General features: G+C 36.8%; 1 protein-coding gene across 3 annotated transcripts in view; it reads left to right on the forward strand.

Annotated features, from left to right (window-relative positions):
• SERPINI1 (serpin family I member 1) overlaps positions 1 to 26,938 on the forward strand; it is an 87,629-nt gene that overhangs the window by 44,143 nt on the left and 16,548 nt on the right. For all 3 annotated transcript variants that reach the window (XM_004383437.1, XM_023737878.1, XM_023737877.1), the window contains exons 2-5: positions 17,065 to 17,332; positions 19,396 to 19,626; positions 21,085 to 21,279; positions 22,739 to 22,943. In XM_004383437.1, coding sequence (XP_004383494.1) covers positions 17,083 to 17,332; positions 19,396 to 19,626; positions 21,085 to 21,279; positions 22,739 to 22,943 — 881 coding nt within the window. In that variant the 5' untranslated portion in view covers positions 17,065 to 17,082. The remainder of the gene's footprint in view (positions 1 to 17,064; positions 17,333 to 19,395; positions 19,627 to 21,084; positions 21,280 to 22,738; positions 22,944 to 26,938) is intronic.

The raw sequence follows: 26,938 nt of genomic DNA on the forward strand, positions 1-26,938 counted from the left end.
CGGAGCAGTTCTACTCTGTCGTTAGGGTCTCTTTGAGTTGATTTGACAGCACACAACAACACAACAACATCCAAGAATAATGTATCACTTTCCATGTATCCTAGTCCTTTCCTCCAATTGTTTCATAATATCATGAATTATTTTTATAGTTTATTTGTTTTAGCCAGGATCCAAATGAAGTCCAGGCATTGCAATTTGTTGATAAGTCTCTCAAGTCTCTTTTAAGGCATCTGTCCCCCTCCCTCCCCCACTCTCACGGTCCTTTTTTCCTGTGTTTTGTTTGTTGAAACTGGTTCAGTTGTCCTGTGGAGTTACCCACAGTCTGGATTTTGCTGATGTATGCCCTTGGTGTTGTTTGACGTGTTCACCTGTTCATTTTTTGGCACGAAGACTATATAGGAGGTGGAGTATTGCAACCTTTTCTGTATTCTTCAGTATAATTTTAATTTTTCTTTCATATAGATTTTTCTTATTTCATTTTAAGTGTATTCCTAGGGTTTTTAAAATAATATCACCTCTGTGGAAGGCAGTTTGGCACTATTTATCAAAATTACACGTACTTGTGTCTTTTGACCTAACAATTTAACTTCTAAGAATTTATCCTGTAGCGATAAGTGCACACCTGTGAAATGATGTATTTCTGAAATTAATCAATGCAGTATTATTTGTAACAGCAATAGATTGGAAATCATCTAAATTTCTATTGGTAGGAGGATAATTAAGTAAATTATGTCATATCCATACAGTGAAATGCATGAAGCTGATAAAAAATGAAGAAGCTCTTTGGGTAATGATGGGAAGTGTTTTGAAGATATGTTATTAAATGAAAAAATTAGGGTAAAAACCAGTGTGTATAGTATGTATATTATCTTACTGTTTTTGTAAGAAAAGGGGAAATGCATATTCTACATACATAGGGTATCTCTGGAAGATAACACTGGTTGGCTCCACAGAGGGAAATTGGCTGGCTAAGGGACAGGGAGTACGAGAAAGAAACTTTGTATATATGCCTGCTCATACATTTTGAATTTTGTACTCTGTGAATTATTACGTATTTGATTTTTTTTTAGTTTAAAAAAGTTTAAGTCCTGTAACGAATGAAATAGTAGGTTAAGATCCCAGTTAATATACTTCACATTTAGAGCCTATTGTAGCATTATTTGGCATAACTAGGATCAGTATGTTAAAGGGAGTAAGCTTTCATTAAAACCTTAAGGGATACCTCACCAGCAAGCAAGCCATCTAAAAGTGAGACAATGAGTTTTGTCTCAAACACATGCAGTGTGTGCGAGCGCATGTGCGCGGCGCGCGCGCGCACACACACGAGCGCACATGCGCTCGCTCGCATAGGTACATAATTTTAAGCAGAGTAAGTCTTGTAGAGGAACTTCCTGCATTCAGTAAGAGAGGTGAACCAGACATCCTCTAAGTCCCACTCAATGGGAGCAGCATGGTGTAATAAAAAAAGCGTGGGATTTGAAGCCTTCAGGCAAGAGTTCAAATCCTGTTTCCATTCCTTAGTGTGCTATATGAACAGGGTGAAGTTTCTTAAAACCTCCTAGGTCTTAATTTCTTAATCTACAAAATGCAGACCCCTCCACGTCCACCTACGTTCAGGTTATTGTGAAGATTAGCAATGATTTGTATTATGTCTAGATGCTTAGTCCATTATAGCAGTATTCCAGCTCTAGGATTCCATGAGTTAATTGGTCCTGGGGGAGAAAATTGAGTTCAAAGGATATATTCAATGGGAATAATTTATTTTTCATTTTGAAACTTAGATATTCTTGTAATATTCCTGGATTTTATTAACAATTTATTCCCTAGATCTTCTAGCTTCCAGCCACTCCAGTGTAGACTCTGTAAACAATGCTAGAAGTGAGAAAATGTGACAGCATATCCCATCCTATTTGGGGAGCCTGTCTTCCACTGTTTTCTCCAGTGACTTTCATTGTTTTTTTCTTATTGGAACTATAGAACTGTCTATTTAAATATAGATGTGTAGATCTGTTACAGTGTAAAATCTGTGAGGCTCATGGCAACCTGAGGCCCATCGATCAGTCATTCTCTGCAGGGCCAGTTATCTGTATTTTTTAAAAAGTTAAGTCAAGAGAACTGTTTCATTTTATTCTAATGTACTTACAGACAATTCTCATTTGCATGATTGGCTCTGACACATCTAGAAGTCATAAAAATATTCTCTGAAATTTCTCTGACACAACTAGCTTTCCCTTTTGATAATGTTTTAGACATGTAGGAAGCAGCCCCAAAGTTAAAACAAAAAGCCGACATCCTTGCCTGCATTTCACCAAGATTCTTCTGAGCTTCTTCCAGCTAACCAGTAAGGAGAGCTATGAGCCCTAAGTGTTCCAAGGGCAGTGAGTGCTGGTGCTCACAGTGTTAGATCTGTAAAATATCCTTCCCAGCTTATCTGTCCAATTGTGGAAAAAGCCTTAAGCCTATGTAAAGAGCTCGCTAAGAGACAATTTCCTGTCAGTGAGGACTGTTAAACTTGGGAAGAAATTCAGAAGAATATAATTAAATCCATTTCTCTTCAGGTCTTTGAAAAAAAAGAGTGGTTGATTACTATAACCCTGCCTTGTGAAGAAGTACAATAACTCCTCCAACTTTTTTGCCTACCCAACGTATACATTGGCTGATTTCCTTGATAAATCCTTCTACACACTTCCTAGAGATGTTACTATATTTTAAATGTTGTTCTGAAAATTACAGGGGAGTATAACCAGAACTCCTTCATAGAGCCTTTTTATATCTACTTATGTTTTACTTGTTTGCCCACATTCTGCAATAAAAATTACAAGTTGCCTTTTCAGTTGTTCACGGTGAGGAACAGGAAGAGGAAGCCAAAGTTTCTTTTAGAAATCCCCCTATTGTAATATGTGTGGTAGGTTTATAAATAGATTTAACAGGTGATATTTTTAGTAGCATTAATGCAACATTAGCCAGCATCAATAAATTTTTTTTTTTATTTCAAGTTTACGGTAGCATTAAGAAACGAAGCAGTAAAATTTTCTGACACATTTTTTCTTATATTATCTTTCCCCATAGACTGTAGTCCTGTAAAAGACCATTTAAAAAGAAATGTATGTAATTTAATTTCCCCCGGGTAAAAATATTTTTGTGACTTTTTTAACAAAGTGTCACTTAATTTAGTTGGTGTTTTGTCCCAATTAGTGTTTCTTCCGTTAGTTTCTAGCATTTCCAGCACAAGGTGATTAGAAAAGGTTCTTAGAGGAAATCGTAATGAAGAGCTTTTCCAGATTTCTAAATTAGTGTGCATTTTTAAAATATGAGATACTGTGACTTCTCAAAACATTAAAACAACTGTATGAAATATAAGTAGCAAAACAGCATATGGAAGTTCTTGTCTTCAGCCTGCCACACAGTAAATGTTCAATAAACAGTCAGTTGAAGCATATGAAGTTCTTGATATTTGACCACTTTGAAGTACAAAAACGGCAACTTCAGAGGATCCAACCCAATTATAATGCTTCCTTAGTTACTTTGGTGTCAGGGTCCCATTTGGACTATTATGGTTGTTAGACAAAATAAAGAAGGAGCTTTGTGTGGCCTCAAAGACACTGGGGCAAACAGAACCTATGCATTTTTCCGAGGAAAGTTTAGGGATGTCCTCAAACTCTCACTTACATATGATCTTATAAAATAAGGCAAGAGATTAAAACTAAAGGAACAAAGTAGCAGCTGTGAGGGCTGACATTAGAGTGGGAAGCGACAGGGAAAAAAAAAAAGACAGAAACACTATAAATATAGCAATCCGAGATGCTTTGTTATATGGGCAAACAGCCCTATACACGACTATATTCTATCAGGATATCACTATATTACAGTAGTGTATTTGCTCTTCTGACTGTGCATTATCAAGAAAAGTTTAAAACTGTCTCTGAATACTCGAAAAGTCTTTCTGTGAATTTTTTTTTCGTTAGGTATGTGTACTAAATAACCTCTGCCAATTTTGCCTCATTCCCAGTCCTCCTGGATATATTCTAACACATGAATGACTGAGGATGAGTCATGCTATGATTTCCTCCATTAGCAGTATAATTGAGAAGTGACCTTACATCTGTGTAGCTTTAGATATTCAGAGACACTGCCAATTTTTAAAAACTTTATTACCCAGGAAACATGTTAAATTAAAAAATTAGAAAAACAAATATTTTTAGTGCTCTGAATAAAAAGCTGAATGTCTCTTTGGACAGTGTAGGCCTGACACATGAAGGTCAATACCATGAAAGCAGGTCTTTTGAGTCATCCTGTTCCCTTCTGTATCCCCAGCACCTAGCACAGGGCCTGATACATACTTGGCATGGACAAGTATTTCTTGAATCAATGAATGAAATTCTAAGGTATTTCACATTTGAGTATTTTTTTTAGAATCTATAAACTCATTAAACATCCTTTGTGCACAAGAAGTTTTTCAGCACAAACCACGCAGTTTCCTCACCTGTAAAATGAGAGACTAGAAGTGGTCTTTCCAGCACAAAATTTCCACAGTCTTGTGAACAGCCAAACCAGCTGAAGCGAGCAGTCAGTAGTGGTTTCTTAGGGATTTCTTAATGGGTAAACTAAGAGCATTAATGCCTAGCTTAGTTCCAGAATGGGCTTGGGCCACACATAACCTTGACTGTTGCAGACTTTTTACCCATCTCTGAAACTACTTACGATTTTTGCCTTAGGGCTTGTTTGTCTCTTGTTTAGCTCTCTTAACAGGAATCAAAGGAAGTACAAATTCTCCCCGTTGTGCCAAAGAGAATTATCCATAACCATTTTATGAAAGGCCCAAATCACATTTCTAGTAGGGCTGGGGATCTGCCAGCTCACTAGATTTTATTGGCATTGACTTTATTTTCCCCATTAATCACCTGCTTTAATCAAAAGCCTTTGGAATTCCAAAAGGAACCTTTTTAACATTTGAGATCTCCTGAAGAAAGAGAGTATGTTTTTAAATAGAAATGTCTTTGGTAAGGAGACATGTCTTGTAGGGCTCATGCTACTGATTTTTCTCCACTTTTGTTTCAAACATTTGTATTATGAGTCATTTGGTGAAGAACCAGTGTAATGAAAAGTCGATCTTTTTAGCCTACTTTTACTTCTGCACTGTTTAATATGGTGGCCACTAGCCACACACACACACAAAACCCAAACCCATTGCCGCTGAGTCAATTCAGACTCTTAGTGACCCAGTAGGACAGAGTAGAACTGCTCCATAGGGTTTCCAAGGAGTGGCTGGTGGATTTGAACTCCCTACCTTTTTAATTAGCAGTCATAGCTCTTAACCACTGCACCACCAGGGCACCCCGCTAGCCACAAGTGATATTTAAATTAATTAAAATTAGATAAAATTATAAATTTAGTTCTTCATTTGCACTAGCCACATTACAAGTACTCAATGACAAGTGCATGTGGCTAGTGGCTACCTTATTGGGCAACACAGATATATAATATTTTTATCATTGTAGAAAGTTCTATTGGACAGCACTATTCTAACTTTTTAAAGGGCACAAAGAAATCAAGTGCTTTAAAATTTTAGAAATTTCTTATGGTCTAGTGAGCCCTGGTGGCACAATGGTTAAGCGCTGTACTGCTAACCAAAAGGCTGGAAGTTCAAACCCACTGGCAGCTCCACAGGAAAAAAGACCTGGCAATCTGTTTCTGTAAAGATTACAGCTTGGAAACCCTATGGAGCTGTTGTGCTCTGTCCTATAGGTTCACTATGAGTTGGAATCCACGCAATGACACAGAACAAGGTGGAAAAAAGACTGACCAGAGATTTACTTATTCAACATCTATTTTTTAGTCAAAACAATGTTGGGATGTTGTGGCCCAGGGAGGCTACTAGGAAAACTCAAAAGCTCCGGGGAAGCCCCAGGCACTGCCAAAAAAAGGAAGCCTACTCTTCTAAGTTACAGTTCATCCTCATTCCAATTAGCCACCTCTTGATGCAGAGGAATTCAGACTTCACCTACTAAATATATACCAAAGCATCTTAGAACTTCTTGGGAGTTTTGGCACCACATCTTCCCTCAGTAGTTCGTCAACATCTCCAGGATTGTTCAGTCCCTTAATGAGCATGGGGAAGCATAGACTCTTCAGACACAAACTTCCTCTTTGGTGCATGCAAAATACCCTAGAACTTTAGCATGGGTAGCACAACCAGCTCAGTGTAGCCACAGAGTTCTGCCAAATCATTTTTGGATATCATTGGTACAGAACTGCATCAGTTTCGAAGGTCTGCCATAACAAATTATCACACACTCAGTAACTTGAAACAATAGAAATTTCTTCTCTCACTGTTCTGGAGGCTAAAAGTCTAAAATCAAGATGTCAATAGGGTTGGTTCATTCAAGAGATTCTAGGGAAAAATCCTTCCATACCTCCCTCCTAGCTTCTGGTGGTTGCCAGCTGTTATGGATTGAATTGTGTCCTCCCAAAAGATATTTCAAGTCCTAATCCCCAGTACTTGTGAATGTGACCTTGTCTGGAAATACAGTTCTGCAGATGTGAGTTGTTAAATTAAGATGAGATCATACAGAAGTATGGTGACCCCTAAGTCCAATATAACTGACATCCTTGTAAGAAGAGGAGACACAGAGAGAACGCCATGTGAAGACACACAACGAGAACGCTGTGTGAAGACACACCAGGAGAACGCCATGTGATTAGAGGCAGTCTTCACATGGCCTTCTTATAAGGACACCAGTCACTGGATTTAGGAACTAACCTAATCAAGTAAAACCTCATCTTAATTAATTACATTTGCAATGACCCTGTTTTCAAATAAGGTTACATTTTGAGGTTTCTGTTGGACATTAATTTTTTTTTGGTGGGGGGGTGCTATTTAATCCAGTACAAGTACTAAATCAACCAATAATTAAGGTACATTTAGTAATTACAAAAGGGCTAAAATTCTAGTCAATTCTACTCCAATCAAGCAGCCGTGGTGGCGCAGTGGTTAAGTACTTGGCTGTTAACTGAAAGGTCAGTGGTTTGAATCCACCAGCCGCTCCATGGGAGAAAGATGTGGCAGTCTGCTTCCGTAAAGATTACAGCCTCAGAAACGCTATGGGGCACTTCTGTTCTCTCCTATAGGGTCACTATGAGTCCCAATTATCCCATGAAAATAAATATTTTTTGAAAGAAAAATTTCTAACTTTAAGAACTTAAAAACTCAGTTATTAGAACTGTTAAAGGATAACTGCATTTTTAAAAGTTTATAATCATGACTCGCATACAAATATAAAATGAGTATGTGTCAGAGAATCCAAAAAGCAAACAAGTATACAAGCCATGAGGGATACCTAAGTACATTTGCTTCATAGATGCAAACCTGGTCAATACCTGTTGGGAACAATCAATGCATTCTACCAGACAAAATATGTATTTTTATGGACAAGAATCCTTTGTATTTTCTACCACTTAGGGAATTATAAAATTATTCAAAGACAATGAAAGACCCCAAACCCATAGTGTCAGATAACCCGGAAGGGTATGTTCTAGGCGATTTGTTGTTTGCCAGTGGAGACACCCACTAATCATTTTAGTCTATTTCAAAATCGTCCATAATTTTTCATCATACATCAAATCTTATAGATTGCTCCTTCCATAGTTCTTCCGCCTTGATTTAACTGGCCATTTCCTTAAGCTCACCTTGTTTGAGGGATACCTGAACTTTCCTTTTTGCTTCATTCAATAAAACAGAAAAAACCATAAACATGTATCCTATTGAAAACCACAAGTTAAAAGAGCAAGTTAAGAAAGCTGGATAGCTGGAGGGATAGGCCAAAAAAAAAAAGAAGAAGAAGAATGGATTAAATAATTTATGTTACCATTTCTTCGACGTTGCAACTACAGAATTAAACCTCTTTGTATTACCTTATTTCCTTGGTTCTGACTGACACCCTTGGCTTTAAGAGGCATCTCAATGTAATAACACCTTCATACTATTTCATATTATTTTTCCAGTAACCAAAAGTTTAAGTCTTAACCTTTGTAACATTCTTCTGGATCACTGTTGGCCTTCATCTGTCACACATATAAATTATGCATTTCATAAAGCATTTACTGATCAAAATATTTTTTAGCTCCTTTAATTGAAAATATAATCTTAAGACATTTCAAAGAATACTGGGGTATTTTCTGCATTTCCCATTTGATTGTTTTGAGCTCTCCACCCCCACATCCTTGCCCTCCAACACACTCCAGTTATATACCACTAGAGGTTATACAGCTAATTTTGAAAGTTATTGAGAAGTTTTTGACAGCTCAGCACCTAAGCAATAGTCCTTCAGAAAGCATGTATACGTCTCTTACTTTTCCTAGCTTTGAAAACACTATGATTTATTTTGTGAGATTTGGCAAATTCTTTTGCCTTTAATTGCAGAGCTTGGCATCCAACAGACATTTCTTTTATATGTATCCCAATGACAAAAGACTTATCTACTTGTATAGATTTATCTACTTGCATGTGTCTCCTATTCTTGGGTCCTTTATAAAGCATTTGGTTGTTGTTTTACAAGAAAATAAGTTGGTTAATTTCTCTAGTGATGAATAGCTGCATCTCTTACCATAAATTTACATCCTTTGGTACCCTTTCTGTTGTCTTCTGCATATATGGTACTTTTGCTTTTTAGTGCTACCCCCATGGTACAGTCCCACTGATGACAATTCAGGAACCAAGTTTAAGAAAAAACTCAACTGTGTGAGGCAGTGCTAATGAAAATAACTCTACTGAGGAAAAAATGATAACTGAAAGTTCACACCTGTCCAAGCTATGACACTTTCACATGAAATTACAACTTTCTCACAGCTTATCTCTCTGCCTGATAGCTAACAGATTTCTTTTTTTTATTATTTTAATTTTGATGAAAATATACACAGCAGAACATACACCCATTCATCAATTTCTACATATACAGTTCAATAACATTGGTTACATTCTTCATATTGTATCACCATTCTACCTCTACCCATGTTTTTCCATTGACTTAGACTCACTACCCCCAAAACATCTCATCTATGCTTTAGAGTTACTGTTGACAATTTGATCTCATATAGATAATTCTTTTAAAGAGTGCAATGGTTGTGGCAAACATTCTTTACTAATTTAGCTCAACAGTTGTTTAGTTTAAAGATGGCTTCAGGGGATAATTTCAGTTCATGCTTTGAAGGTTTTCTCAGAACAATGGATTTGGGGGTTCCTCCAGTCTCAATAGGTTCAGTAAGTCTGGATTCTGTAAGAATTTTAAATTCTGTTCCACATTTTACCCCCTTTTGATCAGGATGCAGCTATTGATTCCTTGATCAAAACATTCAGTAATGGTAGCTGGGCACCATACAGTTCCTCTGATCTCATGGCTAAGGAGGTAGTAGTTCAAGGAGGTAGTTAGACCTGTGGTCTAATTACTTGTGCAATTCCTGGGTCTCCTTCTTCCTCTGGCAGATTTCTTTTGACATTGATTGTAAGATTTATCCCAATTTCAGAAAAGTTAAGATTGAGGGAGGGAGAGTTAGAAGAACACCATACACTTTCAAATTGAGGAAATTTGCTAAATTAAGCAGTGCAGATTGTTTCACACGGTACTTTGGCTCCTTTTCTTTGACAAATTCTTTAACAAATTTACCAGCTTCATTGCCACTGATCTAGCTTAACCCTTGATTTTAGTAATTTAGGAAACAAAGGCCTGGAGACTTCAACTTGTTCCAACTTGTCACAGAGTAGTTAGTGTTAACCAAAATTAGAGCAGTGGTTTCCAAATACCCAGTGCCTGGCCATGAGAAAGTTTTCACCAATCTATGGCAAAATGAAAAAAAGAAAAAGAGAGAGAGAGAATCTTCCACAAGTTTAAATATATCCACTTTAAAGAACTGTCCTGTTTGCATGTTGAAATGGTCAATCTTTTATGTTTGTAGGAGGCATTGTTTTTGGTATTTTATTTGTCCCCCACTAAGGACTAAGGAGCACCTGACTCAAGTCATGATATTTCAATTGCCTCATATGTATGTGAAAACTGAACAATGAAAAAGGAAGAACCGAAGAATTGATGCCTTTAAATTATGGTTTTGGCAAAGAATATTGAATATACCACGGAGTGCCAGAAGAATGAACAAATCTGTCTTGCACAACCAGAATTCCCCTCAGGAGTAAGGATGGCAAGACTTCATCTCACGTACTTTAGACATGTTATCAGGAGGGACCAGTCCCTGGAGAAGGACATTATGCTTGGTAAAGTAGAGGGTCAGCAAAGAAGAGGAATACTCTCAACAAGATGGATTGACAGAAGGCTCAAACATAGCAATGATTGTGGGGCAGGCACAAAGACAATATTTCATTCTGTTGTACATAGGTTGCTATGAGTCAGAACCAGCTTGAGGGCACCTAACAACAACTCCGCAAGTTTTGACATGACAAAATAAAAATCTAGCAATATTATGTTGACTACTTCGATTTAAAAAAATTACTGGTCATTTACATATAGAAGTCCAGGAATTAAGAGGCTAAATGGCTTTCTAATTCAATACAGTTTACATTATTCGTTTTTCCTTTGTTATTTCCTGTGGTTTTACGGGGTTGAAGGGATAGTCTGCTGGAGAAAGGACCTTCCTTAGCCATTTTCCTAAGCTGCTAAAGAGCATCTCCCTTTTTCTCTCAACTCACAACTATGAGGTTTTAAAATATTTTTTAAAATTTCAATAATTGGATTATCGAAATAAGCAACAAGATACATTTATGGACAGTGAAGCTCTGTGTAAGATTAACTATAAGGGAAGTTTTTTAAAAACTATGTTTTATTAAGTTGGCTTTTAGTTTTGTGATTCCTCATACCTCAGGAGAAGAGTTAGTTCCCAGAGCTGTTTTAATCGAGTGTTTTCTAAAATAGTATACACATGCATACACACACACACACACACACACACACACACACACACCCCTCACTGGCAATAAGGAGGAGAAATGCAAGAATTAATGGTAATTTATTCATAGTTCACCTATTTCTGCCTTTTCTAGTGCGACAGCACTATCTGCTACTGTTCTGGTACAACAGCACCTTATTGTTTTTTTAGAAAGGCATTTTATTCAGTACCTTGAAAATAATGAATCTGCAAAGAAATGCTCCATGTGAGAGCAGCTCATTTTAGAATGTGTTGATTATTATGATTAATGACGGGGCCCTGCCATTTTGTAGACTAATGTTAATACAGTAACATTTTGATACCACTTCATGTGATTTTTCAGGGTGGTGTACTTGTTGGTTAATGCATCACATGTCCAGCCATTGCATTGTACCAGCAGTGGTGACAGGGCCACTTTGTCAGGCTGGAAAGATAGTCTCAGACTCAATGAGGAAACACTTTATCAAAGGGAATAAAAAATGGAAATGAGCTCCTACCTGTGAGTTTAAATTAAATTAGCCTTGAGAAGCTACTCATGCTGTTCCTTCTAATGCAGCATCATGGGCCTTTACATCTCAAACTATATTCATTCAACAAATATTTATTTGGCACCTACTGTGTGTAATGTGGAGCCCTGGTGGCACAGTGTTTAAGAGCTCGGCTGCTTACCAAAAGATTGGCAGTTCGAATCCACCAGCCACTCCTTGGAAGCCCTATGGGGCAGTTCTGCTCTGTCCTGTAGGGTCACTGTAAGTCAGAATCAACTCAATGGCAACGGGTTTTTCTGTGTAATGTACTTGGTGCCTATTCTGCTTATTCTAACATCTACAAAGATGAATGCATTTCCATTTGTGCAAGTCTAGGAACAAGCATATGAGATAATTCTGTACAAAGAAGGTAGCATTGGTATGTGCTCAGAGATGTAGAGATAAACTGTGCCAGGACTTCTGAGGATGAGAAATGGAATTGGAAGAAATGGCATTGGAGCAGAACCATGAGGAATAGTTAGGATTTGAACATATAGAATTGCTCAGAGGTAGTTCCAGAAAGAGCTACACAAGCCAGCAACAGACCAGGAAAATTCTGGGATAAGTATTACAAAAGGGAGTGTGGCTGGATTCACAGGATCCATGAGGGAGAGCATGTTTTGCTCAGTCATATGCAGAGGGTTGTGTTCAAGACTAACAAGTTCAGGCTTTATTCTGTATGCATTAGGGAGCTCCTAGGGTTTTGTAAATATGTGATGAAGCTGGTCAAGACAATTCATCTGGAGGCTGCATATGAATTGGATTGAAGAGGGAAGTAACCAGGGCTTCACAGAATGGCTGGGAGCTGTGGGCAGCCCTCCTTGAGAATGCACTGAGAGGGAGAGCTGCAGTTGTGGCTGTTGGAATGGGAATGGAATGATGGATGGGAGAGATGCTGGAAAGACAGAATGCAATAAGTGATGGCAGTTTGTTGAACTTAAAGGGAAAAGAGGTGGAGAGGAGTCAAAGATTTTGATGTTTTAAGTAAAGAGTAGATTTCAGAGATAAGTCAAGGATTTATGTTTGAGCCACCTTGAATTTGAAGTGCTTGAATTTTAAGTCAGAGACTAAACATCCCAAGAAGAATTAGCTGTGCACATCAGAAATTAAGATGAAAATAAAGCCAGAGCTAGAATTTTCTTATTTGGGAATAATTTTAATGGGAATAATAGTTGAAGTATTTTTGTTTTGAGAGGAGTTCACCAACAGGAGTGTGAAGAATATTACAGAGAAGGGAGGAGGGCCAAGAATAGATTGGTGGAGAACGTCTATACCTAGAAGATAGAAGGGAGAAAGTAAATCATCCCCCCTGCTCTTTTTTCCCCAGATACCCCCCCACAGAGAAAAAAACTCTTAGAAGGAGTAGTCAGGGACAGCAGAGATGAAGTGGGGTTGGGGAAGGGAGGCTGGCGATCGAAAGGCTGGACCAGGCAAGCAGAAGTCATTTTGCTTGCAGACTGGAAATTTTGCCTTCAAAAAGGAAAGATCACTTTCCTATGGTTAAGTGCGTGTATTTCTAGAGCAGAGTTCTTTAAATCTTTACGAAGCTGTTTCTTGACATGGCCTGCTCCCACTATTCACAGTCACCAGACCAAAACCAGTTGCCATGGTGTTGATTTTGACTTATGGTGGCCCTATGTGCATCAGAGTAGAAATGTGCTCCACAGAGTTTTCAATGGCTGATTTTTTGGAAGTAGCTCACCAGGTGCCTCTGGGTAGACTTGAACCTCCAACCTTTTGGTCTGCAGCTGAACACATTAACCATTTACACTACCCAGAGTCTCATTCACAGCCACACTGCTCCTAATTTCCTAGCAGAACTTGTAATCTGTGGTCTATTTTTCGATGCCGTAGAAAGAGTTCTCTCCCACAAACATATGGGTTCTCCTTTCAGGAGTCCTTTAGAAGCCTAAGGATGCATTAGTGATTTTGACATCTGTTTCCCCCAGTAGGAGTCCTTGGGCTTTGCAACCGGTTAACATGCTCAGCTACTAACTGAAGAACGGCCTGGCAATCTAATTCTGAAAAATCAGCCATTGAAAACCCTATGGAGCACAGTTCTACCCTGACAAACATGGAGTTGCCATGAGTCAGAATCGACTCAAAGGCAAGCACTTATTGGTTTCCCCCAGTAAGGGAACCCTGCAGAGTTGCGGGTCCATCAGGGACTCTACTTCTTTCTGCATCTGTACCATCTGCTGTAGACCAAGTGTTCTTAATGTGAGGTCAGTCATTATCCTGACCAGTGAATGTAATTTTCTATGATTCATGTTAAAAAAAAAAAAAAAAATTGCCATCAAGTTGATTCCGACTCACAGCAATCCTATAGGACAGAGTAGAACGGCCCCCTATGGTTTCCAAGGAGCGGGTGGTGGATCTGAACTGCTGACCTTTTGGTTAGCAGTCAAACACTTAACCACTGTGCTACCAGGGCTCTGTGATCCATGTAAGTACAGTACGTTTTTCTGAAGGGATGATTTACCCTTCTCCTGATTCTTAAAAGGATTCTTTTCTTAAAAAGATAAGAGCCACTATTATAGATCATACACTCTTACATAATAATGTGAGTTCCTTGAGGACAAGGGCCTGTCATATATTTTGGTATCTTCATGGTACCTCAATCAATCTTGGCTGAATGAATAGCTAGTGGTGGTATGTTACATGGACCAACAGGAAACATAAAATACTCATTTTGGCTCTGTAGCCTCTTGTTTGATTAAGAAAATAGACATACCTAGGAAACATACATTGATATTCTTTGATAACAGTGTCCTTTTTTAGTATATCTTATAGCTTAAAATGAGAGCTTCACATACCCTATCTCATTTAATTCTTTAATCATCTTGGGGAATAGGGATTAGTATCCTTATTTCACAAATGAGGTAGGTAAAGCTGAGAGAATGCCTGTGACTTGCCGAAGGTAACACACATTTAAACATCAGACCTGGGAATTGATCCAAGCTTTTAATCTGCAAGTTTCATATCTTCCCACTTTATCCAAGGACTAGAGAGGCAGTTTATCTTAGTGGTTAAGGACCTGTGCAGATGACCTGTGTTCCAGTCCTGGCTCTAGCACTTACTATGTGACCATTTATAAATTGGGGGCAATAAAAGTTCCTATTTGCCAGGTTGTTGCAAAGTTTAAATAAGGCAGTCCTTATGAGAACTCAGCAAATGTTAGCTATCATTATTGTCTAAAGGTGCATTCATTGTAAATAAAAATAAAAATGCATATGAACATAATAGGCTCCTGGATGGCCCAAGTGGTTTGCGATCAGTTGTTAACCTAAAGGTTGGCAGTTCAAACCCACCCAGCAGTGCCACAGAAGAAAGGCCTGGTAATTTGCTTCTGTAAAGGTTACAACCAAGAAAACCCTATGGAGAAGTTCTACTTTGTAATGCGTGGGGTCGCCATGAGTTGGAATCAACTTGATGGCAATGGGACAGAATGAGCATAATAGTCTTAGTTTTGTCTTCTGGAAGGCTTATTGGTTAGCAATAGGTCAATTTTTGTTTTATATGAATGAAATCTTTTTATTAGCCTGAAATTTGATACTCCTGTTAAATGCAGTCGTTTGCAATTAGTCCATTTAGTTATGCTGTTGACTGACAGATACATCTATTGTATGGTGAATTTAATTTCTTGGTCTTATATTAGATAACATTAAATGAAAGCAGTGAGGCTCACGTTTGGGTTTTTGTAGGGTAGAAGTTAGATGGTATGTCAGCCATCAGTGTAGTACAGCAAGTAAGAGCATGGGCTATGAATCTGACTTGGATTTAAATTCCACTAAATAGTATCGCTTCCTAAATATCAAATACTGAATATCTCTTATGTTCCCTTTCAACATAAAAAAGTAACAGCTAAATTTCCTCCTGAATCTAGAGAGAGAAAGCTCTATCTCTTAGACTTCCACCTTTTCCTGGAGTTCTCTGCTCCAACTAGCCTGGAGCATATATGAGAAAGTGAGAATGACACAGCAGCAGCAACGTCCCAACAGTGGCCAAAGTCGGTAGACTTTCCAGGCCGCTGTGCCCTCAGCACCTGGCTCCTGTCCCAATGCTGCACGCACAACAGACACTGTTCTGCGGTGGTACACTTGGTCTCCCGCTAGCAGCTGTCCTTTGCCTCCTCACAACTCCGCTTGTGAAAGTGCGTATTTACATATAGGCCAAGCCATAATGTCATAAATTGAGAATTCTTTACAAAAGTGAAAGGAAAAAAAAAAACCTTAGCACTTCGCAGATGAAAAATTGATTCTTCTGCAGTTCCCTGAAACTGACATTACAAGTATCACAGGACTGATTGGAACTTTCTGATTCAAAAGCCTGTTGGAAATGCACTGCTCGTCAGTTAAATGTGTATGCACTATGTTAATTGAGTAATGGACTGTTACTGTATGCTCCTAATTAAAATACAATTGTCCAAATGCATTTGCTTAATATCACTTTGCAAGTTGTTTCAATGTTTTTTTTTTTTTTTTTTTTGAAAAGATCAAGAACATGTGAGTTCCTTAATTGTTTAAATAGACAGTTTAACTTTCCAGGCCTGCCGTGACAAAGTGCAAGAATACAAGGAAAAGAGGAAACCTTGTCACCACCGTCCGCCAGTCAAGCTGTTTGTGCGGAGATAGGGCTTCTGGAATATTGGCATGCTGAGAGGAAGAAATATTATTATTCAGAAATATCTAGGCACTGACACTGCCTTCTCCTCCCAAGAGAAAATGAGGCTTTGTTGCCATTCAGTTTGGTTCAAGAGCCAGATGAGTCTGATATTTAGGAATATTCTTGTAATTACCAGTTTGTTGCTAGAATGGTAATATAAACCTGAGTATAAAAGGACAGTGCTGTAGCCAGAATTCAGCTTCACTCTCAACTCCTACCCAGAGGTTTTCCCCAGGAGCAGCAGCCTCATAGGGAACCACCACGTATGGGAACATCCACAAGAATGTGCTGAATCTGCTCCTCCTCTGGGTCACCACTGCTTGTGAGTTCTGTAGTCTGGGCTGGATAAATTGGAACCTGTGGCATGTGTGTGTATATGATCTCTTCCCACCAGCTGGTAACCCAGCTGCAAGGGGCATTAATTTTATAAATTGAAATTAATGGATAAAACAGCATGTTTCAAATGCCGAAATTCACTAGTTCGTCTTAAGCCCCATAAATATCTTCTGATATTCATTATAGTTATCCTGAACCTATGTAGTTTAGTGGAAGCTAAGTTTGTTCCAAATCATGACCAAAATATATTTGGTGAGGTTATGAAAAATTGATAAATTAGCTGACCAAACGTGATTTATTATTACTTGTTGTATATGTGTCTATACATGCTCTTAACCCCATAAGGGTGGGGACCATGGCTATCTTGTTCCTGGCAGTATCCTCAGAATTTGTTATTGTTTTGACTATTAACTGATTTTTTTTAAATAGAACTTTCCAACATATCTTTTAATGGGGCTTTTGTTACAGAAATGTTAATACCGTATATGTTTGAAAACCTTTGGTTTGCTTTGCTTTGCAGCTTTGCCAAAAATAATTCTTGATATTTACCTTTCACTTTATTTCTCTGAGATAATTAATAATTAATATGTAAATTATTGTTTTGTAGACTTAAAACTGTTCCAACATGGCTCTCCTTGGACTCTTCTCTCTGCTGGTTCTGCAAAGTATGGCTTTAGGGGCCACTTTCCCTGATGAAACCATTGCTGAGTTGTCAGTGAATATGTATAACCAACTTCGAGCCACTGGGGAAGATGAAAATATTCTCTTCTCTCCGTTGAGCATTGCTCTTGCAATGGGAATGGTGGAACTTGGAGCCCAGGGGTCTACCCTGAAAGAAATCCGCCATTCAATGGGGTATGATAGCCTGAAAAATGGTAAGTATGATTAGGTTTGATTTCTCAGCATGACTTGACTAAAATTTAAACTCAGTTATGTGGGTGTCTCATGCCAGAGGCAGCAATACTTACACCTGGTAAGAAAATTATCTCATTGAGATGGTAGGGCTAGGAGAAGGGGTTAGGAAACCCAAGAAAGCTATGAATTCTCGATTCTATCCCTGGCTGAATGAATCTAAGGAAATTACTTCATTTTTTTTTTTAATTTAAATGAACACCACCCTGATAAACAAAAGCAACCATGGTTCTTACCCTCATGGAGTTTCTAATCTAGAGGGAGAGGCATATATTAATCAGCTAGCACACATATAACTGAAGAATTAGAACTCTGATGAGTGCTGTAACAAAAAAGAAATATGATTCTCCAAGAAGATCATAAATTTTCCTTAAAATCAACTGTATCCTCTTTGTTCAAATAGTGTTCAATAATTTATGAAATGTTTTATTATTATTGAAATTTATACATTTGGGAAATTTTCTAAAGAAAAACTATTTGGTAATCACTTTAACATGATGTATGATTTCTATCTTAATGCCTTTAACATACATGTGAATTAACTCATAAAAAAGTTAAGAATTAAAACAATTTCTAATTAATGTTCTAGTTATAAGGTAAAATAAAGTAAAAGTCCATTGAGGCTGAAATTTACAGGAATATCTTGATTTTTAAACTGGAAAATTAAACTGGTAATTATAAAATAATACTAATATAGTAAAAGTAACCTGAATACTTTGAAAGAAAACAACAACCAAAAAAGTATCTACTTTGTAGATTCTAGCAAGGTAATTGTGCTTATGCAGAACTTGTGTATAGAGCAAGAGGCGGTCATTTGAACAGAATAAGGGGATACTGAGTGGTTTAAAATCAGGAAAGGTATGTGTCAGGGTTGTATCCTTTCACCATACTTATTCAGTCTGTATGCTGAGCAAATAATTCTAGAAGCTGGACTATATGAAGAAGAACAGGGCATAGAATTGAAGGAAGATTCATTAACAACCTGTGATATGCAGATGACATAACCTTGCTTGCTGAAGTGAAGTGAACTTGAAGCACTTACTGATGAAGATCAAAGACAACAGCCTTCAGTATGGATTACACCTCAACATAAAGAAAACAAAAATCCTCACAACTGGACCAATAATCAACATCCTGATAAACAGAGAAAGGTCTGAAGTTGTCAAGGATTTCATTTTACTTGGACCCACAATCAAAGCCCATGGAAGCAGCAGTCAAGAAATCAAATGACACATTGCATTGGGCACATCTGCTGCAAAAGATCTTTTTAAAGTGTTCAAACGCAAAGATGTCACTTTGAGGACTAAGGTGCGCTTGACCCAAGCCGTAGTATTTTCAATTGCCTCCTAAACATGTGAAAGCCAGACAATGAATAAAGGAAGACCAAAGAATTGATGTCTTTGAATTATGGTGTTGTGAAAAATATTGAATATATCATGGACTGCCAGAAGAACGAACAAACCTATCTTGGAAGAAGTACAGCCAGAATGCTCCATAGAAGCAAGGATGGCGAGACTTTGTCTCACGTACTTTGGACACGTTATCAGCAGGGACCAGTCCCTGGAGAAGGACATCATGCTTGGTAAAGTAAAGGGTCAGCAAAAAAGAGGAAGACCCTCAACAAGATGGATTGACACGATGGCTGAAACAATGGGCTCAAACATAGCAGTGATTGTGAGGATGGCATAGGACTGGACAGTGTTTCATTCTGTTACATATAGCGTTGCTATGAGTTGGAACTGACAGCACCTGACAACAACAGCAATATTATAATTAAAATTAGAAATAGTATGACTTGGTATAAATAAGCTGAAAAAGTTAATTTGAACTTCTAAAAATAGGACAAGTATTGGAACCTTCTTTCGAGGCTTATGTGGGGGAATAAGCATGGCATTTTTCCCTTGAGCCTCTGTCCTATTATCTTTCTTAAAATATAATTGTATTCTGTGTTGTAATGCTCTACAGTTCGCCTTGATCTTTCACCATGTTTGTTTCACTAATGGACTTACCTTTTCTCATCTTGCAGGTGAAGAATTTACTTTCTTGAAGGAGTTTTCTAACATGGTGACTGTGGAAGAGAGCCAGTATGTGATGAAAATCGCCAATTCCCTCTTTGTGCAAAATGGTTTTCATGTCAATGATGAGTTTTTGCAAATGCTGAAAAAATACTTTAATGCAGAAGTAAATCATGTAGACTTCAGTCAAAATATAGCTGTGGCCAACTACATCAATAAGTGGGTGGAGAATAACACAAATAGTATGTCTTTTGGTTCTCTTCTTTCTCTAATAGTTTAGTTTTAACCATGTTTTATTTCCAAAATTATTTGTCCCATCACTTCTTTTGTGTGTTGCTTATTAGATTGCGTTTAGTTGAGTATATTACAATTGTTTTGTATGAATTACAGTCTATTTTAGGAGCATTATTTATGAATAAGCATTTGAAAAGGAAGTTAAATCATTTGGAGTGTATATAATTTGGCACTGGTAAATTAATCCAACTGATGGATTTTCTCTGTAGAGTAATCGTAACTACTGTATGGATTTTGCTTGAGCTATTTACTAAATTAGATATTAGAACAGCAGGTGGTAGTTTTCTCAGCATTATGATTAAAATAAGATACCTTTAAAAAGAAGCATACTATTTTAAGCCACAGAAATGGTAGAGTAGGAAGAGATGTATTTATCTTAAATTTTATTTCTAATTCATATTTTTAAAATGTATTTCAAGCTTCCAAATGCTTCGTATTCCACAATTCTATTTTCCAGTTTTACCAGCCAAGTAATTGAAATTAGAATCTCAAAAACTAGGCTAAATTGAAAGTAGGTTACTATGGCTTCCCATTAAGTTGTCATATTGTCAAATCCCAAAATAATGTTAATTTAATAAATTTTATGATGGAAAAAACCTGATCAGCTACCCTATGTTCTATACTTCCCAAAATGCTGAAGGACCTTCTGTCTTACAAAGTGCTATGATTAATGAAATGAGAGAATACAGGGCAAATTTTGGTCCTATGTTTTTCAATATAAGATCGAAATGTAGGATAAAAAGAAACTTATGTTTATTTTTTTACATATAAGACTAAAAATCCACCTGAAATACATTGAATTATTAAAAGCTGTTTGTTTCCAAAGTCTTTTAGACACTTTTGGCAAACAGTAAAGATCCAATCTCTTTCAAAATAGATTTGGAAAGAGAATTTAAAATGATAGAAAATAACATATCATATGTGAAATTGGCTTTCACTCATCTGTTTTCACCTAGTCAAAAGCAGTTTGTCATATTTGGTGGAAAGATTTCCAATATACATGGGGAAAAATTTGAATTGGATGACATTTAATCATACTTAGAAACATTTATTGAGTGCTCTGTGTTAAGAGGTTTACATGCATCATGCCAAATAAAAAGTGGTGAAGCCCGAGATTCTGCATTGCATGTGGTTCTGTAGTTTGCGCGAAAGTGTCGAGATGCTGCTAGTATTAGCATAGTATAGGCGTTTGGGGTGCCCTTAATCTTTAACACGCACACATAAAATCTTTCAGCAATATTACTTTTTTCTTTAAAATATGATACCTTTCATTTCTATTGTAAATTCATCAGTGGCATGCATTTTTTCTGGACCACCCTATCAGATGGTAGTTTGATAACCTGTTGGTCACTCTTAACCTTCCAATTTAATGTGAATTTTTATCTGCTCTTTTTTTTCCTGGATAGATCTGTTGAAAGGTTTGGTATCCCCAAGGGATTTTGATGCTGTCACTCATCTGGCCCTTATCAATGCTGTCTACTTCAAAGGGAACTGGAAGTCACAGTTTAGACCTGAAAATACTAGAACGTTTTCCTTCACGAAAGATGATGAAAGTGAAGTCCAGATCCCAATGATGTATCAACAAGGAGAATTTTATTATGGTAAGAAATCTTGTTTTTATTTTCCTCTTTTTATAATATATTAACAAATTTCTAAGAAAACATGAAATAGTCATTACTCAAACTGCTTGTCAGTCTAAATTGGGCTACAATTCAATTTCCTTGACTCAATTTTTGAAGGCCTTTAATTAGATTCTGAGTAAATATTATATGCATTTATAGTTTCCCAATATGTATCATTAATCTATAAACTTGATCACACCTACTGAGTGGTTTTATTTACAATAAAATACCTGACATTGTACAGGAACTTTCTGAGTTACTCCAAAAGTCTTTGGCTTTTGTATGGTTTTCAGGTCCATCAAGCACCTGATTTGGTCTCCTCACAACTTTTGAATTACTAAAATTCTTCTATTACAAGGGCTTTTCTTTCCTTTAAAATTTTTCTTTCAGACTTGTCTATGTATGGCCAGGCTTAATTGTTTATTCAGATTTTCATTTATTGAGAGTCTATATTTTTTGATACAACTCAATATTTGTGGCATTATTTTCAAAGATGTTTCATTGGATTTTTCATGTTTACAGTGTTATTTCTTCCTAGATACTATAATGAATATACATTTTTTTTTAATTTGTAAGCAGAAATATAATTTTAAGCCAATATATGTTACAACTAATAGTTTATTCTATTTAAAAGTGTATTATAAAATTGAAAGATTATAATCGCAGTAAGAAAGAAAGGAAAATAGAACCAAAATGTTTAGTGTGATGTCTAAAGACCATAGATCAGTTATTTGAATATATTCATAAGAAAAGCATTACGTTTATTTTTGAAAATGTAAAAACTTTAACGTAGTGACAGAGTCATTTGTTTTAAAGACTTCTTTAATTTTTTTATTTATAAAAGACAAGTCAGTTTGGCAAAGTTCATAGAGCCAATTCTCTAATTTACCTAGTCACCTAATGTGGAGGTCTTAACAATCACGAATACACCAGATAACTATTGTTGAATGCTTAGATTTCATTTTGGTTGTACAACCTTGGCCTCAAAACTTGTAGCTGTGGTAATAATATAGTATTAGGTGCTACATGATCAGTTTTCCCTTCTTAGAAATCAGGTGGGTAAATGCAATTTACATCCAGCTTGGAGCCAGGGCTTTGTTTTTCTAACCAGGACGTTTCATTGTTTCTAATGAAATGATATCCATTAAGTATAAATCCATTTGAATTATGTCACTTAAAAATGAAAAGCAAGTCTACAGAACATGTTCTGAAAACTGGGAAATAATTCTGGGAATTCTAAAGTAAAAAAAAAAATTTCTGCAACATCAAGGGTTCACTTAAATTCCAGGGCCTGTTTTCAAATAAACTCTCTTTTTCTTAGATGTCTGAATTTCTCAAATTCTATACACTATTTTGGAGAAAAAAAGGTATAACAAATTTAATCTTTTTTTTAAAGCTTTGATGTGGGTTTTTTTATGGCCTTACCTTTCCTTTTTAGGGGAATTTAGTGATGGCTCCAATGAAGCTGGTGGTATCTACCAAGTCCTAGAAATACCATATGAGGGAGATGAGATAAGTATGATACTGGTACTGTCCAGACAGGAAGTCCCACTGGCTACCCTGGAACCATTGGTCAAAGCACAGCTGATTGAAGAATGGGCAAACTCTGTAAAGAAGCAAAAAGTGGAAGTGTACTTGCCCAGGTGAGAAGCTCCCATGTGACTCCCGTTAGAGCATGGGCGTTGAGGGTTGGGGGATGGGAATAACAATGAAGGTTCTAACCCAGAAAAACTCTTGCCACTGTTTTTGAATTTTAAATTTTATGCTACTCTCATCTTCCTCCTACTCTTCTTTTTCATCGTCTTTTTGTTCTCCTTCCTCTTCCTCCTCCTCCTCATCTTCTTTTACTTCTTCTTTTTTAAGTATTCTTTCATACCCATACAATCCTGCCAAAGACACTTGCTCACTTACTGCTTCATTCAGTACTACTTACCAAGACCTAGTTTCAGATGTGCTTTGATATTCTTATGTTTGTTTTAGAAGATTTTTCAACAGATTGCCTCTGAATATCATTTGCATGGAAAGTCTTTTATATATTTCATTAATATTTAAAGTTGATTATGGCGGGAGAGAAAATAATCTCTAACATTTTGGAAGAACTGTAAGCCAGTCACTGTGCTAGATGCCGAAACGCAAATATAAATAAGCAGGAAAAAGCAACTCTGCTTAAAATCCTCCCTTTGACTGAAGGAATGAAATCCATGCAGGGTCTTGATGTCCTGGCCACTATCCACTTCCTCAACCCCATCTCTAGATACTCACTACATCAGGCATTTTGTAATGTGTACTATCCAAGCGTGTGTAGTTACACCATATATACTATGGCTTTGACTCTCTATGTTCTTATGTTGGCCTAAAATGCCCTCCTCACATTTCTTTGCTATATATTGTTTACTTAGCTTGCAGCCTACAGCTCTGGCATTAGTTCTTCTAGAAAGCCTTCCATGAACTGCCCAGTGGAGCAAGTGACCCTCACTTATGCACCTCCCTATTATTATCTATTACCATCCCACAATGCCATTGCCTTTTTGTGGGTCTCGTTTTCCTTCTGTAAGTTTTTCTAAGGTACAGTCTGTTCCCTTCCTCATAGAGATAAAATAAATATTTTTGAAACTGAACCTTACTAAAGGTATTTATTCTGTCCCCTCAATAACTTAAAACCTAGATGGACGCTAGACCAATAAACATAACCAGTGGCCATCAAGTCGATTGCAACTAATGGCAACTCCATGTGTAAACACATCCACGCATTTATAAACATAACATGTAAAGTTTAGGTTATTAAACAATACACACAAATAAGCAACAAGTAAATGTATATGTGTGTGTATATAGATATACAGTTCTAACACTCTTTCCATATTAAGAAAACTATGCAAGTATATTTAATTAATATAAGCATTGAAAGGTGATCAATAAGACATCAGTATTAAAACTGAATTATTGAAGACTCATTAGCTCATTATTATTTATTCTAATTTGAGGAGTTATCATTTAAAATGTACGTTTAATATAAATGCCTATTTTCTGAAACACTTAGCTGGTAGTATTCTCATGTTGATGAAGGAGATCTATTTGGGAATGTAGACATTTTCAGCTGGAAAATATACATTAGGTCATGTTTTCAGTCACCTCATATGCATGCAAAAGCTGGACAATGCATAAGGAAGACCGAAGAAGAATTGATGCCTTTGAATTATAGTGATGGAGAAGAATACTGAATGTACCATGGACTGACAGAAGAACGAACAAATCTCTTTTGGAAGAAATACAGCCAGAGTACGTCTTGGAAGTGAGGCTGGTGAGACTTCATCTCACGTACTTTGAACATGTTATCAGGAGGGACAAGTTCCTGGAGAAGGATATCATGCTTGGTAAAGTAGAGGGTCAGCGAAAAAGAGAAAGACCCTTAATGAGATGGATTGACACAGTGGCTGTAACAATGGGCTCAAGCATAGCAAGGATTGTGCAGATGGCATAGCACTGGGCAGTGTTTCGTTCTGTTGTACATTGGATCTCTATGAGTTGGAACTGACTGAATGACACCTAACAACAACATGTTCTATATTCATAATATATAATCATACTTAATGTATAGTGATACAGTTCTTAGTCTACTTAAAAAAATTAAGGTAACCATAATTTTTTTTTTTTTTTTTTTGCTAAGATATTTAACTTGCATAACTTTCTGTGACAGTAAATTTATGGGAAGATTCCACTGTAAGTCTATACTTAAGGAAAGTTAAGCAGTAAATAACAAATAAAGCCACATTTTTGTTTTACATGTTAATTGATTTCTGTATACTTGATATGTAAACAACACACCTTAACTCTAAAAAAATTTACTTTTGAACATTAATAATTAAATTTAAATTGCGATCTAAATCACTCCTAAACTTCTAAAATATTTACTTCATGTTCACTCTCATCTAGTGACCTTTTGTCATTAATTTTTTTTTACTTTCAGTTTTTAGGAAATGCATTTTGATAATACAAGAATTCAGTACAATGTTAACGTTTCTCTTATGAAGTTCCATGAATTAAGTACAGCATATCCAAATGTTTCATTTCTGTACAGATGCAAAGGTGTTTAGGAGTATTTTAGTAGTATTTTAAATGAATGCTTAATAAGTATTACATATTCTAAATCAACCATATTCACTAGAAAAATATGGCCTCTAGGTCCTGTCCACTGAGAAATTGAACATGGCAGCAGAAGAAAATTAAATTTTCGTTTTCTAAAAGAGACTTTTCAGTTAAGAAATAGTTTAGCTTTCTTGCTCATATTAATGCCTGTTACTAAACTAGGCACAGTTAATCACCATGTATCCATTTCTCCAGTAGTTTTATTAACTCCCCCTCAGCATGGCTAATGCATAGATACCAAAAAAAAAAAAATCTCTTTGCTGTCGAGTCAATTCTGACACATAGTGACCCTATAGCCCAAGCCCAAGCCCATTGCTGTTGATTCCGACTCATAGCAACCCTATGGGACAGAGTAGAACTGCCCCGTACAGTTCCCAAGGAGCGCCTGGTGGATTCGAACTGCTGACCTTTTGGTTCATAGCCGTAGCTGCCACCAGGGTTTCCGCTATGTGTATAGTCACCATTTATGTTGTTGAAAAAAGGCATTTGCAAAGAAGATGTTATTGGTCTTGGAAAATTCTGTCATACAATTTCCGGCATCACTTCTATCACCAAGACCACATTTTCCAACTACTGATCCTTCTTTGTTTCCAACTTTGAAATTCCAATCACCAGTAATTATCAGTGCATCTTGATTACATGTTAGATAAATTTCAGACTACAGAAGTTGGTAAAAATCTTCAATATCTTCATCTTTGGCATTAATGGTTGGTGCATAAATTTGAGTAATAGTCATATTAACTGATCTTCCTTGTAGGCGTATGGATATTATCCTATCACTGACAGCATTGTACTTCAGGATAGATCTTGAAATGTTCCTTTTGACAATGAATGTGACACCATTCCTCTTCAATTTGTCGTTCTCAGCATAGTAGACCATATGATTGTCTGATTCAAAATGGCCAATACCCATCCATTTCAGCTCACTAATGCCTAGGATATCTGTCTTCAGGGGTTCCATTTCATTTTTGATGACTTCCAATTTTCCTAGATTCATACTTTCTACATTCCACAGTCTGATTATTAATGAATGTTTGCACTTGTTTCTTCTCATTTTGAGTCGTTCCACATCAGCAAGTGAAGGTCCCAAAAGCTTTTCTCCATTAGCACCATTAAGGTCGATTCTACTTTGAGGAGACAGCTCTTCCCCAGTTGTATTTTCAGTGCCTTGCAACCTGAGGGGTTCCCCTTCCAGCACTGTATCAGACAATGTTCCGCTGCTGTTCATAAGATTTTCACTAGCCAATTTTTTCAGAAGTAGACTGCCAAGTCCTTCTTCCTAGTATTTCTTAGTTTGAAAGTTCCACTGAAACCTGTCCACCATAGGTGACCTTGCTGATATTTGAAATACCAGTGGCATAGCTTCCAGCATCACAGCAACATGCAAGCTTACCACAGTATAACAAATTGACAGCCGAGTGAGGGAGAAATTTTTGAAATGGTGTATCTTTGGCTGTGTATATTTTCACCAAAAAAAAAAAAAAGGTTGAGA

This window comes from Trichechus manatus, unplaced genomic scaffold, assembly GCF_000243295.1.
Source record: "Trichechus manatus latirostris isolate Lorelei unplaced genomic scaffold, TriManLat1.0 scaffold00110, whole genome shotgun sequence".
NCBI classification, from domain to species: Eukaryota; Metazoa; Chordata; class Mammalia; order Sirenia; family Trichechidae; genus Trichechus; species Trichechus manatus.